Raw genomic sequence first — 13,450 nt, forward strand, 5'->3', positions numbered from 1 at the left:
GGTATTATGAGATTGTGCAAACTGAACAAGTGAAGGAATAGACTGAGGAAGTGAGAGAAGGAAGAACAGAAAGATGAGAATGAAAAGCGGGATAAATAAACCGAGGGAAAGGGCTTGTGGGATATTGATAATGAGGCAGGTAGTAAGCCACCTTAAGCCCAAAGTCAAGAACTGATTGGACTTCTCATGGGTGGATGGATGGACTGAGAGGATAAGAGAGTAAGAAAAAAAAGAAAGAAGGTAGGTATCTAGAAAGAAAACATGGTAGAAGCGCAGATGAGCATTGACGGTTGAGGAGAGAGAATACACGAGAGAGTGAGGACAAAAGGATAAACAGAGTGGACTGTGGAGGGAAAGAACGGGAGAAACGGATCAATATGTCAGTGGGGTTTCCTCTCCGTCACATCCCTCTCTCCATATCCTCACACTCCTTTACATGGAAACATCTGATTATCGATCTGTCCCCTCCTCTCCCCCAGTTTCAGTCCGCTCATCCAGCTTTTTCCAGCGCACCATGTCCAAAGCCCCTCGTGCCTTTCCTACCAACCATCCGTTTCCTCTATTCCCCCTCATCTCACTGTCTTTGGGTTTTTTTCAGAAAGACAAGAGCCAGCAGGATGAGGACAGTGGAGCAGAGTTATTATGGTAGTGGTGGAGTGTAGTAGAAGACCCTGAGAACGCCTCTCATGTATTCTAATACTTTTTTGGTCCTGTTTGTGCAAGTTATTTCTAATTTTGAGCAGGACACATTAATGCAGCTGAACCGTGACCCTGAGATCTCAGACATTATACTGCAGCCGAGGCAAAGTCACATTCAACAACCTTTTTATGTCAAAATAAATAGGGATAATGGCTAAATAGCTACTACACTAAAGTATTCAACAAGACTAAGAGTCTACAGCCATGCTAGCAACTCTAAGGCTAGGGGTAGCAGTAATATATGTAGCAGGTAAAATGTTTACCATGTTCACCACGTTAGCATAGCATGTCGGCATGCTAACATTTGCTAATCAGCATTACTCTCAGTATAGCTGAGGCTGATGAAATTACCGGTTGTTTTGCAGGTATTTATAATCTTACAATATTTCAGTCCAGACCAAAATGGCGGACCAGCCGACAGACCAACAGAGAGCAATGCCTTAACTGTAGTTAAAAAAAAAGTTTTCACAAAATGTGTTTTCAGCCTTAACCTGTGCTATAGAAACTTGCATCAAATGATCTACAATTGTCTGTTAGTCTTTTAAATGTGTTGAATCTATTGTGTAGCTACTAGAAAAACTACTTAACTTAGTGCACATACTTTTTTAGCTCTGGGTGCTGCTTGCTGAAAGTGGGTGTAGTGCCCTAATCAAAAGGTAAGACTTTTTTAAAGTTTGTGTATGATTCCTACAGTGATTCTCAGATGCATCAGAAATACAGGTCATGCGCTAATAATTCACATCCAGCAGAAGAAGATGCTTATTTGTTTTATATTGTGTTATATGTTTACTCTTAACCCACAAAGTTACATCCTTTTTGGCGTAAAATATCTGTGTAATCCTCTTGTAGCAAACACAACAGTGGTTTCAGTTGCACATAATCTAATCTGCTACAATCTCGACTCCATTCACATCAGCCCTCTCTTTAGTTTCCTGTTCTGACACAGAAGCAACGGACTATTACTGAGCTACCAGAGGGCATCCTTGATCCTACAGTATATCTCTATCTTATCTCTCTCCCCCCCCCCCCCCCCCCAACTCCTCTCTCATCCCCTCCTGAACTCGCTGTTCACTAGGAGCAGTGATTGCATCATTGATAGTACATCATTTCACACACACACACACACACACACACACACACACACGCACGCACACACACACACACACACATGCAAAAACACACTGCCCTTGTAGTGACACTCCTACCTAGAGGCTGGCTGGTATCAGATGACCATGAAGCCATTAACTGAATTTTTGTCTGGCACAAACACACAGTCCTACTCCTGCATCTGTGAGGACCCTCGCTGACATAATGCATTCCCTAGACTCTAACCATAGACCATCATAACCAGAGACCAGTTCATACCTAACCCCAGCCCTTAACCTTAACCCTCAAACAGTCCTTTGAAGACAAAAGTGCCCTCACACACAAGATATAAAATGAATATAGAAGTATGAGAGCACACACTCTCACACACACAAACACACAGGTAGACACACACTCCATCTTCCTGGTTTTTCTCTGAGGGTAAGCCACAGATGGACAGCTTTTGAATGGCTTTGCCAACATTTTCTGCCCCTAGACACACACAAGCACACACATCTGTATTATTATACTTGGGAGGATACTCACTGACATAAACATGCTGACTACACCCATGTCATAACACTAAAAACGTATCACTGTTTAAATGTCCTAAGCCTAACCCTGCTTTTAACCTTGTCATTCCAACTGCACTTTGAGGAGGCCAGAACTGAGCGAAACATCCTCACTCTTACCATCTGAAACTCAAATTGGTCCCCATACAGATAGATATACAAGACCAAATACACTCCCACACACACACAAACACTGAGCACTTGGTTTATAGGCCCCCAGGAGTAAGACTGCATTCCCAACCGCTTTATGTATTGGTCAATTTAACACCGCTAACATCAGCATATTAAAAATGCATGCGCCTAAGGAAGCGAGAGCAATTTTGCAAGTGTGTATGTGCATGCACATGCATGTGCAGGCATTTCAATGCAGAGTAGCCTACCTTAAAGAGAGGCATTATTACACTGTTATCTACCTAATAGAGCTATTTATACTGCAAATGCATTTTAAACACCCAGTTAACCTTCACAGCAATTCTTGAGCGGGAGTCAATCACACAGAAAGGAAACAGAGGCAGGAATGTGTTGCTGCCAATCTAAAAATATGTCACATTTTGCTTATACAAGAAACATATTTTTGACAAACTGAAGGAATATGACAGGATTTTCTGAGAAGCTGCCCGTTGGTCAACTTTGCCAGGAAGTGAGCAGCCTGTACTGGAACTTATTCATAGTCGAGACCTCTGACTACTCAGTTATAGAACAACCTGAGAAATCGTGCAAATGACTTGTCTGTGATATCAGCAAGTATTCAGTCTATGTATTGGAAATGGAAAGAAATAACATTACTTATAATACTTGTGGGGGATATATCAGGTACTGACAACATTGACTCACATAGTCTCGTCGTTCTGAAACTCAAGCTTGCCAGAAGCCAGTTCGTAGTCCTCCCCTCCTTTGGCGGTGCCATCCAGGGTTCGATAAGGGACGGCTACCAGGCCTCGGGCTCCTGAAGTCCTGAGCACCTTCACCTCCATCACACCCACGCTCTCACTCACCCTCTGACTGGCACTCTCAAAGGTAAAGATACCTGAGAAAGAAAGAAAGAAAGAAAGAAAGAAAGAAAGAAAGAAAGAAAGAAAGAAAGAAAGAAAGAAAGAGAAGACAAAATAGAGAAGGAGAATACATTACGTCACAAGGGAGAAGCACTAGAAAGACTTGAAAGATGTGGTTGATGAACACCTACGCTCTCACTCACTAACCTGCTCTCCAAGGAGTATATATAGTGAGAGGATAATAGATTACCACCCACTCTCTCTAGATAAAAGATAATAAGCATTAGGTAAATGCCCACCCTCCGCTCATCCTCCCGGACTTTTATTCTCTTTGGGTATTATCAAAGTCCTGTAAATGAAAAAGGGGAATGGAACTTTTGAAACCATCCTGTGATACCTTTTAGTGGATATCATGGGATTACCTGCTGCAGCAAAGTATGTTCCGAATTGAACAAAAGAAAAAATCCAAACTGAAATTGCTGCTTTGTTCCATCTGTGATTTTAGTTTCTCTGTGTCTCTCTGTAGTCACTCCCTGTTATTATTTACAGGAAAAGCAATTACTTTCAGATTATCCATGGGTTCCTCTTACCTGCGTGATCGTCATCGTAGATGGTCACTGTGGCTGTGTGGTTGTCACCCAGAACAGCTTTAGGGGTGGCACTAGCATCCAGAGGGACGGTGCCAATCTCTGGATAACCAACCACTCGAGGGTTACTGAGGTGGACGTAGAAATACTCATCCTCCTCGAAGATGTCGTCATCAATCACTCCAACTGTGATCTCTGGTAAAAGAATTGTTATTGTAGGATGTTGATTTTAGTACAGATAGATAATGGCGCCATTGAAAAATAATTTCAACAATAATCCTTTTTGTTGAAGCCAGCAGAGAGAAAAAATCTGCCTCAGGTTCCGCAGATGACCTCTGCTATTTGAGCCTTAGTCTCAGTGACATGTTTTTTGAAAATATATCATGAATTGTTGCTGTCACTGTTGTTTTTACCTTTCAGGGTCTCCCCGGGCTTAAACAGCAGTGTTCCCTCAGCAAACTCATAATCTGAACCTGCGTTTGCTGTACCGTCCTCTGTGCGATAATCCACCTGGGGGGAGATAGGAACACAGAGAGATGGGAAGTGGGGTGCAGACGTAGGCGAGAGAGAGAGAGCGGCGGGGTGGGGGGGGGGGCGTCTAGAGATGGAAATAAAAAAAGTGAACAGATGTGAAAAGGGCAAATAAACACAAAGGGAGAAGAAGAACGCAGAGAATAGAAGGAGAGAAAGAGAGAAGAGGACAGCAAAGATATAGAGGAGAGGCATTTGGGGAGATGGGAACAGAGGGGGAGAGAGAACATGAAAAACAACTTCATTAAACTGAGCCCTCTGGTTAGATACAGTCTGATAATAAAGACTTTGAAGATAGTACAACAAAACTTTCCCTGTATCCTCTCCTTTCTGTCTGTCCTCTCACCATCTGCCATTTCATTAACCCCCTCCACCCTAAACAAAGACTAAGTTACTTATGGTCAGATAACAGTGATCAGATTCTGTCACCTTTTATGTAAAATTGGAAAATTTCAAATTAGTTCAAAATCATCTGTGGCTGTCCGTAGGCAAAGACATTCAGTGACTCACTGTTGGTGGTGCTATTGTAGTCAACCTCATGGCTCTGCTCTATTTTTAGTCCTTCATGAAATGTGTATAAGTGACACAGCTCTAAACTTATTTTTGAGTGCATCCATTAAGATAGCTGATATTGCTGGGACTACTGTATACTGTGGCTTGATCAAATTTCAGATATTCTAGCCGTGAGGAGTGTCGCTTTTAATGACACCTTATAAAAGTAGAAAAATTATAAGATGATGTGTTGTAATTAATGTTATGTGGATATCGACACCTATTTTCTATAATAAAGCATAAGCAAGAAGTATGTGGAGTACATCTGCTCTAATATGTTTTATTATGATATGGATGGTATTGTAGGAATCCAGTTGCGCCAAATTTTTCTTTTTAGCAAACTTAAAGCTTCTATGATCAATATTTTCATTTTAAAAACTCACACAACTACATAAACTTGAAAGCTGCTGCTAATAGTAACAAACCTCTGAATTACCTCTTGACTCTGCAGTTTAGCATTTCAAGAGCGTTTTTATCATCAATTTAGCCTTTAGCGCATTGTTTTGGTTTTCCAGGTCACATCTTTACTGTTTCCGGTCACTCTTACTGCATCGTTACAGTCGCAGCAGACAATGTAAAGTACAGTGTAGAGTGTAGCTCTTCAAACCCACTGTACAGTACCTGCCTAGCAGCAGCTGACACAGTTAGCAACTAGCTAGTTAACATAGTAGTGCATTTAACAGCCAGATTAATCTAGATATTTCCCTCAGGGGTTATTGAAGTGTAAAACAGAGCTAAAAGGATATTGAATATTGCGCTTACCTTCATCAGATAGTCTGAAAAATGACTCCAAATTAAAAGTAATGTTGCTCTGCTGGACATGTGTATAAGCAAGTGTTTGCTAACAAGTTAGCCATGTGTAAAAGATTATGCGTTTACAGCTTGTTTTCACTCCCTAAAAGTGGCCAAAGACTCAATTAATGTGCATTTACGTTTGTAGTTTAGTTAGCCATTCCATTTAACTTTGTTTTAGTGCATTATAAAGTCTGGGATTGTGACTAAATTCTTGGAACTTTTCAACAAGTTGTCAGTCAAGTAGCCTCTTTGAGAAATCCTGCTTGTTGAACATAATTTATTCACCTTTAATGCACTGCTCCTAAAGAGCATGTGTGTGTAGGCTAAATAGGCCACTTGACTTAACAAAGTCAGCCTTGACTGAGGCCTTGGCATCAGCGTACCTCTACACACAACACTGATGTCATAGTTTCATTTGTACACAAGGAGAAGAATAGAGGATGGCCTTGCAAAGTCCCTGTAGTAGATCAGATCAGATACTACATCACTGCCACAGAGTCTCTGTGGAAGACTTCAAAGAAAATCTCTAATTCTGATTATCAGGCTACCGTTAAGCCCTAGATCAATGAGCCCTTGCAAAAAGAATTTTATTTGGGTCATAATTCAAAGAAAAGCTGAAATCTAAAAAATGTGGAAAGTGTTCTCTATTGTGTCTCCCAGTTCTCCTATTCCCCTCTCTTCACACACTTCTATCCCTTTACCAGCATCCAACCAGAAAAGAGAACAAGGATGCTCAGAGCCTATAGAGTTGATGATTTGAGTAAGACCAGACCAAAACTAGGAAATGTGCCAACGCTATGAGTGAACACAGTCCAGAGAAGAGTTTTGTTTCCTCTGGTGTCTCTTCCCTCCATCACCTTCACACTTTCATATTGTCTGAACACTTTAATTCCTGTTTTCTGAGCAATCTTCTGTCTTGTATTCACTCCACACGCACCTTGACAGTAACTCCAGGGTCTCCTCCATGTCTGGCAACGGTCAGTTTCAGGGAGCCACAGTTCTCGAAGCACTGATACAAACAGGGTTCAAACTCCATCCTGGTGGTGTGAGGGTCGTCCTCCTGGGCCTGGGTCTCATGGCTGCTCACCACCTGGAAAGAAAACACACAGTATCAGATGCAATGTGTTCTCCTGTTGTGAATTTCAGGTTAACAGAGAATGGAGGAATACTGTGTGTGTGTCCCACCTTGCGAGCCTGGTCGGCGGCGTGCTTCTTGAGGATGTTGCCAGCTCCAATCATCATCCTGGTTGCTTGGATACGGTAGAACGCTCTGCTCTTCTGCTGCTGCATCAGGACCTGATCAACAGAACCAATCAATTAACAAAGAGATCTATTGTATCTATCATGGTAATTTCTTCATTTGCTTCCAAGATTCATGCTACTTTTACATAAAAGCTTTCATTTTGAAACTGTCAGCTGCAGTTTTAAGACTAAGCAGTGAATCTCCTGTGGGAAATTCCTCTCACACCTCCACAGGTTGGTTAGAGGTCAAAGGTCACCTACAGAGTTAATTGAAGACACTTCAGAAGGGTGGATGCTTGATGTTTTAACACAGATCCTACACTTGAGGATGAGGGATGTGTTTGAGCTTCAGATAATTTGTGTTTTTTCATATATTGCCAAGACAGACAACATACATATGTGGAATCACACTGACAAAGAAGATGAAGGTCTTTGTAATGCGCCAGACTGTAGTTGGCTCTCTTTGCTTCAAACTTTAGATCTAATGAGCCTTATCAATCTATACTTTGAAATGACTTTCAATAAAAATGTATGTGTGACTAGCAATTTATTATCCTCACCATCCACCAAATTGAAAATGAACAAATTGGCCACTCTAGCCGTGGAGATTATTAGATTAAATGTGGCGTCAGAGCTGGGAACGCTGCGATTTATTCAAATTTAAAGGAAACACGCTTGCACTTTTACCGCAGAATCCTCATTTAACTCTGCATCTCTCTGGATGGAAGGTGTCAGTAATTGTTAGTTTAGTGAAAAACTTGATCTGTTTTTGCTGAGCAAATTGGTCTAACTTAATGACAGGCCAATTCCCCAGACCACTGAGTGAAGAAACTATTCAATTATTTAGTCAGTGATTCATTGCGAGCACAAGAACCTCAGTTTACCTAGTTGGGTTAAATCTCCCAAACAGCTGTCATTCTTATTTACAGCACAAGGCTGAGGGAGTAGCTGCTAGGGGAGGGAGGTTTGAATGCATCTTTGCCTGCCAAACTCCTTTCCTTCCCTCCTTCACTACCAAAAACAAAGGCCAAGAAATGACTTGGAGAGGAGGCAAGGGAAGGAAGAGGGGAGAGAAGAAAAGGGAGAGCAGCGGCGACTTGGGTAGCCTCTATGGTTCAGCATTAAAGGATAAAATTTGTGCAACGGATAAAACTGATGAATCCTTAATGTGCCAATTTGATGATTGGTATTCATCGAACAAACATGTTTTTTTCCACATTTTAAGCAGCTATGGTAAATATTACAACAAAGAGGTGTGTGAGCATTTGCGTATGAGATCTAGTAGAAGCTTCTTTCTTTCTTTTCTTCTCACCAGGGATTAGAACCGATTAACCGAGTGGCTTGGTTAATCGCTGTGACAATCATAACTCAACTACACTAAAGCAATAAGTTGTTCATCACTTATAGATATCAATGAACAATCGCAAATCTAAATTCCCCAAAAAATCTTAACTCGAGTTTTTAGCTGCATCCCACAGTCTCTAAAGCCTTGATTCAGAAGAAAGGTAGCATGTGGACCTCGAGTTAAACATTTTTTGTCAAGTTCATTGAACTCTCACGCGTGTATATCTAATGTTCATGTAACTTACCGGGCAAAAAACCACCTGGATGGCAGAGGGGTTGCATGTTACGCTGTTGTCAATCAAGTCAACCGGCACCTTCCTCTCTGCAGACTAGTGTTTTAGTCAGCACATAACAGTACATGAGGGGTACTATTTTCCTCTGCATAGGTATTTGGAGAGTTACTGAGGTAGTCAGCCAGATTACGCTGTTTATATTTGATGTGTTGCATAGTTGGATGTCCATTTTTCTCAAGAATAGTTATTGCAATAGAAGACAGGAATGGCGAGATTAATCTTAATCAAATTTACTGAGGCGGTTATGCAACGATTAGCCATGGAAACGCAAAGTCATTTGTCAAACTGCTGGGAAGTTGCTCTGGAGCATTTCCAAGTGTTCTCAGTATAACAGCTCTGCGCTGTCACCTTCAAGAACTGTCCCACCTGGTGTCACCTCAAACATCTTGTTCACAACTGAACGTGTCACAGCGTCATCTCCAACACAATGTCACCCTGACAGGAGGCGCATATGAAATGTGAAATGTGATGCATGATGTTGTGGTTGCAACAGTTTCATTCTGTTAGATGTAAAAATGTCTCCGAAAGCTCAGACACAAAACTCTAAGACAGAACTGTATGGAATGAAGTCTACAGAAGTGGACACAAAGCTAACAAGTTGTTAAAGAAGTTATTAAATGTCTAACTATTCTTTTAAAAAACATACACCACACTCCTTCTAACCTGATAATTCGCCATCTCAATCAGCTGCTCCATGTCTTTGTCCGGGTGCCTCTGCTTCAGATCCTTCAGCGTCCTCGCCATGTCCCTCCTGGCCTCGTCCTCCTCGTCCTTCGGTCCTCCCTCTTCCATCATCCCTCCATCCATCCCGCTGTGACAGTTCAACGCCATCTGTCCATCCAGCTCCAGCATGTCCATCTTGGTGAACCCACCCGGACCCAGCGCTCCTCCCCCTCCTCCACCATCCATGCCTAGCCCTCCGTCCGCCCCTCCCTCAGTCTCAATGATGATGCCACGGTTCTTGTCGGCACGGTAACGCTTGCGGACGTACTTGTAGATGAGGAGGCGGCGGTCAGCCACCCAGGCCTGGACCACGCAGAGGGGGAAGCAGAGGAAGGTCAGCACAGCCTCCCATACCTAAAGAAGAGAAGACACAGGGTTAACACCTTTTTTTCCGTCCTACCTTTACTCCCTTTCCTTCCCTACAACCTTACCTCCACTTTTTCCCAAACTTCTCCCCCCTTAACAGCTTTCATTTCTCTCCATCCTCACCTCCACCTCTCCAGGCGAGAAGACACTCAGAATTAAGTAGAGCCAGATGTAGGCAAAGATACTCCACGCTGCCGTGACGAAAAACACCCGAAGGTGTTTGATTTTACGCGTCTCTCCATCGGGCACCACGTACACACACAGGGCGATGATGACGAACATGTTGAAGGCAGCGCTGCCCACGATGGTGCTGGGACCCAGAGAGCCAGCCTCGAAATTGTGCCCGCACACCTATAGGAGGGGAGCAAATCAAATTACTGCGTTCCCATTACGCTTTGTATCGGTTAATCTAATGTGTAACCACCCGGCTCATATTGTACAGACCTCAATAACAGACAGCAGTATCTCTGGGGCACTAGAACCCAAGGCCATTAGAGTGAGATTAGAAACAGTCTCGTTCCAGATTCTGACCGTGGCCGTGGTGGTCTCACCATTCGGCTTCTTTATGGTGATCTCCTTCTCCTGGGAGGTTATGACCTGGAGAGGGAAAAAAGAAAAAGAAAAGGAACATAAAAGAAAGGAAAATAGAAGAGGCACCGAAAGGAAAGGAAAGGAAAGGAAAGGAAAGGAAAGGCAGTGTGTGTTTTGTTTTGTTTTGTTTTACAAAGATGCCGTTATTAATGTGTTGCTCACCTCTATAGAAGACATGAATCGGTCTGCTATAATGCTCATGCCCAGGAACATGTAGATGAGTGCTACGAAGTAAACAATGGCCCGTGCTACTTTGTCGCCCACAGAGGGGTTCTGAGGGTTCCACACGGGCAGTACCACTCCTGAAAGTCAAAAGACAGACAGAGTGTTGAAGCAAAAGATCACAAGCAATATTTGGTTGCAACGATGTTATGTAATAACCTCACTAATCTCTCCCTCTCTGAGCTTGTATAGGCTGTCAGTGTGGGCATTTTGAGAAAAGCTCACAACCTCATTAAGGATTATAATAAGGGGGGGGGGGGTTCCCATATGGTCGCATTTGTTCTACTAAAACTTATTGAAATGGATCTGTGCACTCTAGTTCCAGGGCAGTAAATTGGCTAAAGTAGCAGATAACTCACAAGTGGTAAATTTTAGCTTAGCGTGGAAATAAAACACTGTCACCCTCCTATGCAGTGGTGTTCCTGATGTGGGTGTTTTGTGAATATTCTGCTGACACTGTTTAGCTTTAACTATTAAATTAGCGCCTGGCAATTTTGCAAATAAATCTCTTTCCTGTTGCTGTCAGAGCCTCTGGGCAGGTCACACAGATTGAGCTGGCAAAATATACTACAATACATACGAGGAGGTTATTCTATTTTAGAAATAAAGTTGCCATCTGTAAGTTGTGCTATTGCTACATAGCTACCGTTAGTGTTAACAGCTGTTTACTTAACAGTCCTGGCCAAGAGATTCAGCCTTTGTTGAGTTTAAATGACAATCATAGAGCAGCCTGCTGGACACTACAGTGACTAGTATCAGAACATGGACTGGGCCGGAGCTAGTGGGACTGTCTTTAGCTGATCATGAGGTGAACTATAGTGCTCTGTTTCCCCCACCTGAATACAAAGTTTAGGATGGAGGCTATTAAATCTGCAGGATACTATCACTGACTAATTATAAATGCATTAATGCAGTAAAGCCATGTGATTCAATTTATCTTCTGCCTAGATTATAACATAAATATTATCATAGATCATGAATCTCCTGCTTAATTATTGTCTCTTTAATATGAGTAAATGGAATTTATTGAATAATCCACTTTGGAAATGAAATACTGTGAATGATCCAGTTTGAAAGTGGAAGGAAGATGGTGTTTCCACTGAGATTAGGCTATATGTTGTATTTTTGTAACAATGGTGAACATCATTATGTTTAGTTGTCATAAATCTTTGTGATATCAGTAGCTTACATGGCTGGTACACAGATAAGGCTTTTAACTCTTTCCTCTACTTACCACACTACTTAACCCAAGCTGCACTTGTTGAAAGTGTTAAGTACTATCCTATGTAATCGTGTTAATCCCTCCCTGTATGCATTAAACCGCAGTGTGCTCACAGACAAGACCAACCCACCTTCCTGACAGACGTCTCCAGTGGCTGAACAGTTTTTCGCCGATGAATTTGCGTGGACAGATCCAGGACATGACAGGAGCAGAAGGAAAGAGAGGAGGAAGAAGAGGAGGGATGAGGGGAGGCGGGAAGGGTGGAGGGAGGTGAGAGAGGACGGAGGCACAGACATGGCTGCTGGAGCCATTTCTACTGATGCAGCCAGGCCTTCACTGGACTCTACTGGGTTCCACTGGGTCGGCTCAGTGTGGAGGTGACGTCCAAATCCTGGAGTTAGAGAGACAGAGAAAAGGTAGAGAGAGAAGGAGAGTTGTTATTCAATATTTCAATCACACCACTAAGTGATCTTTCTCATCAGCTATTTCAGTTCCATTTTAATTGCATTCATTATAAGAAACACCGTCTATTGCTTTTATATTAGCTCATGTGCCTTCAATTAAAGGTGAGGAAAAACATCCCTGGCTGAAGAGGCCTGTCAGCAAAACCCTGCACCTGTGGCTAAAAGTAACAACATTCTTCATTTTCAGAAGAACTCAGTAGAATGTGTCTGCGGAGTGCTTTATCGGTGGATTAGAAACAGATCAAGTGGAATGAAAAAGTAATAAAAGCCATAATGAAAGGTCATTACAAGCAAGTCTAAAGAACACGTCTGAAGAAGCGCTGTAAACGATGTTACACATGTAGCCAGCATCTGCAATAAAGTTAAAATAATAAAGTCTGTAATAAAGCTGAAGTAGGTGCTGCAGGACCGGATAAAAGAAATCCATCACCTCTTGTCTTTAGCCTGGACTGCAGAACAGTCAATAGGAGCCTTTTCTTAGCTGGGCCACAGAGCAGGAAGTAGACACATATTGCTCTATTTGTGACATGGACATTAGAACTACGATTGTTTTTCATTTAACTTAAGTTAGATGGAAATCTTTCAGAGCACTGCACTTTATAATCTGTCTCATTAGGCCACTTTTGTGCCGGGCCTTCCTTCCATTAAATGTGAATAGAGTGAACCACTCTTGAAATCAGCTGTGATAACAGATAACCAGAGTGAAAGTGGAACTGGGTTGATGTAATCTAGGCAGGGGCAAAGGCTTGGTTTTATAATTCAGTGGAGCCATGGCTCCCACAGCCAGAACATCACTATGAATTCCTGTGGTGATAAGTTTTTAGGGCAGAAAAAATACATAAACACTTGCAGAAAGTTCCCAATCCTTTCCCACTGCACACACAGCTCCTCAGCTGTCTATCCAAATGCTCAGCACGTCTCACGTATTCATACTTATGACAAAATCTGGTGGGTTATTCGTGTAAAGTGAGAGTGTAAGGTCGGATGCAGATCTTCCTGCTCCACTGATCAAATGATTAAGGTTTAGGTTATGGACGGTTGTGGATTGGTTAAAGCTACACTGTTCATATTTTTGTGTGAATAATGAGTCAAATGATTATGTTTAATGTGACAGGGGCTGCTTATAGTGACAAACCTGCAGTTCCCCTCAGCTCTACTGAGCGTTTTAG

General features: G+C 42.3%; 1 protein-coding gene across 1 annotated transcript in view; it reads right to left on the reverse strand.

The window, feature by feature from the left end:
• Window positions 1-12,025, reverse strand: part of LOC111231289 (sodium/calcium exchanger 1-like) — a 54,240-nt gene extending 42,215 nt beyond the window's left edge. The window contains exons 1-10 of the mRNA XM_022758334.1: window positions 11,948-12,025; window positions 10,536-10,675; window positions 10,227-10,379; window positions 9,906-10,133; window positions 9,357-9,770; window positions 7,000-7,110; window positions 6,752-6,904; window positions 4,350-4,446; window positions 3,940-4,131; window positions 3,192-3,384 (exon numbers count right to left, since the gene is read on the reverse strand). Of these exons, the coding sequence (XP_022614055.1) occupies window positions 3,192-3,384; window positions 3,940-4,131; window positions 4,350-4,446; window positions 6,752-6,904; window positions 7,000-7,110; window positions 9,357-9,770; window positions 9,906-10,133; window positions 10,227-10,379; window positions 10,536-10,586 (1,592 nt within the window). The 5' untranslated portion in view covers window positions 10,587-10,675; window positions 11,948-12,025. The remainder of the gene's footprint in view (window positions 1-3,191; window positions 3,385-3,939; window positions 4,132-4,349; window positions 4,447-6,751; window positions 6,905-6,999; window positions 7,111-9,356; window positions 9,771-9,905; window positions 10,134-10,226; window positions 10,380-10,535; window positions 10,676-11,947) is intronic.
• Window positions 12,026-13,450: the final 1,425 nt, after the last annotated feature.

Source organism: Seriola dumerili, unplaced genomic scaffold, assembly GCF_002260705.1.
Source record: "Seriola dumerili isolate Sdu_G_001 unplaced genomic scaffold, Sdu_1.0 BDQW01000295.1, whole genome shotgun sequence".
NCBI lineage: Eukaryota > Metazoa > Chordata > Actinopteri > Carangiformes > Carangidae > Seriola > Seriola dumerili.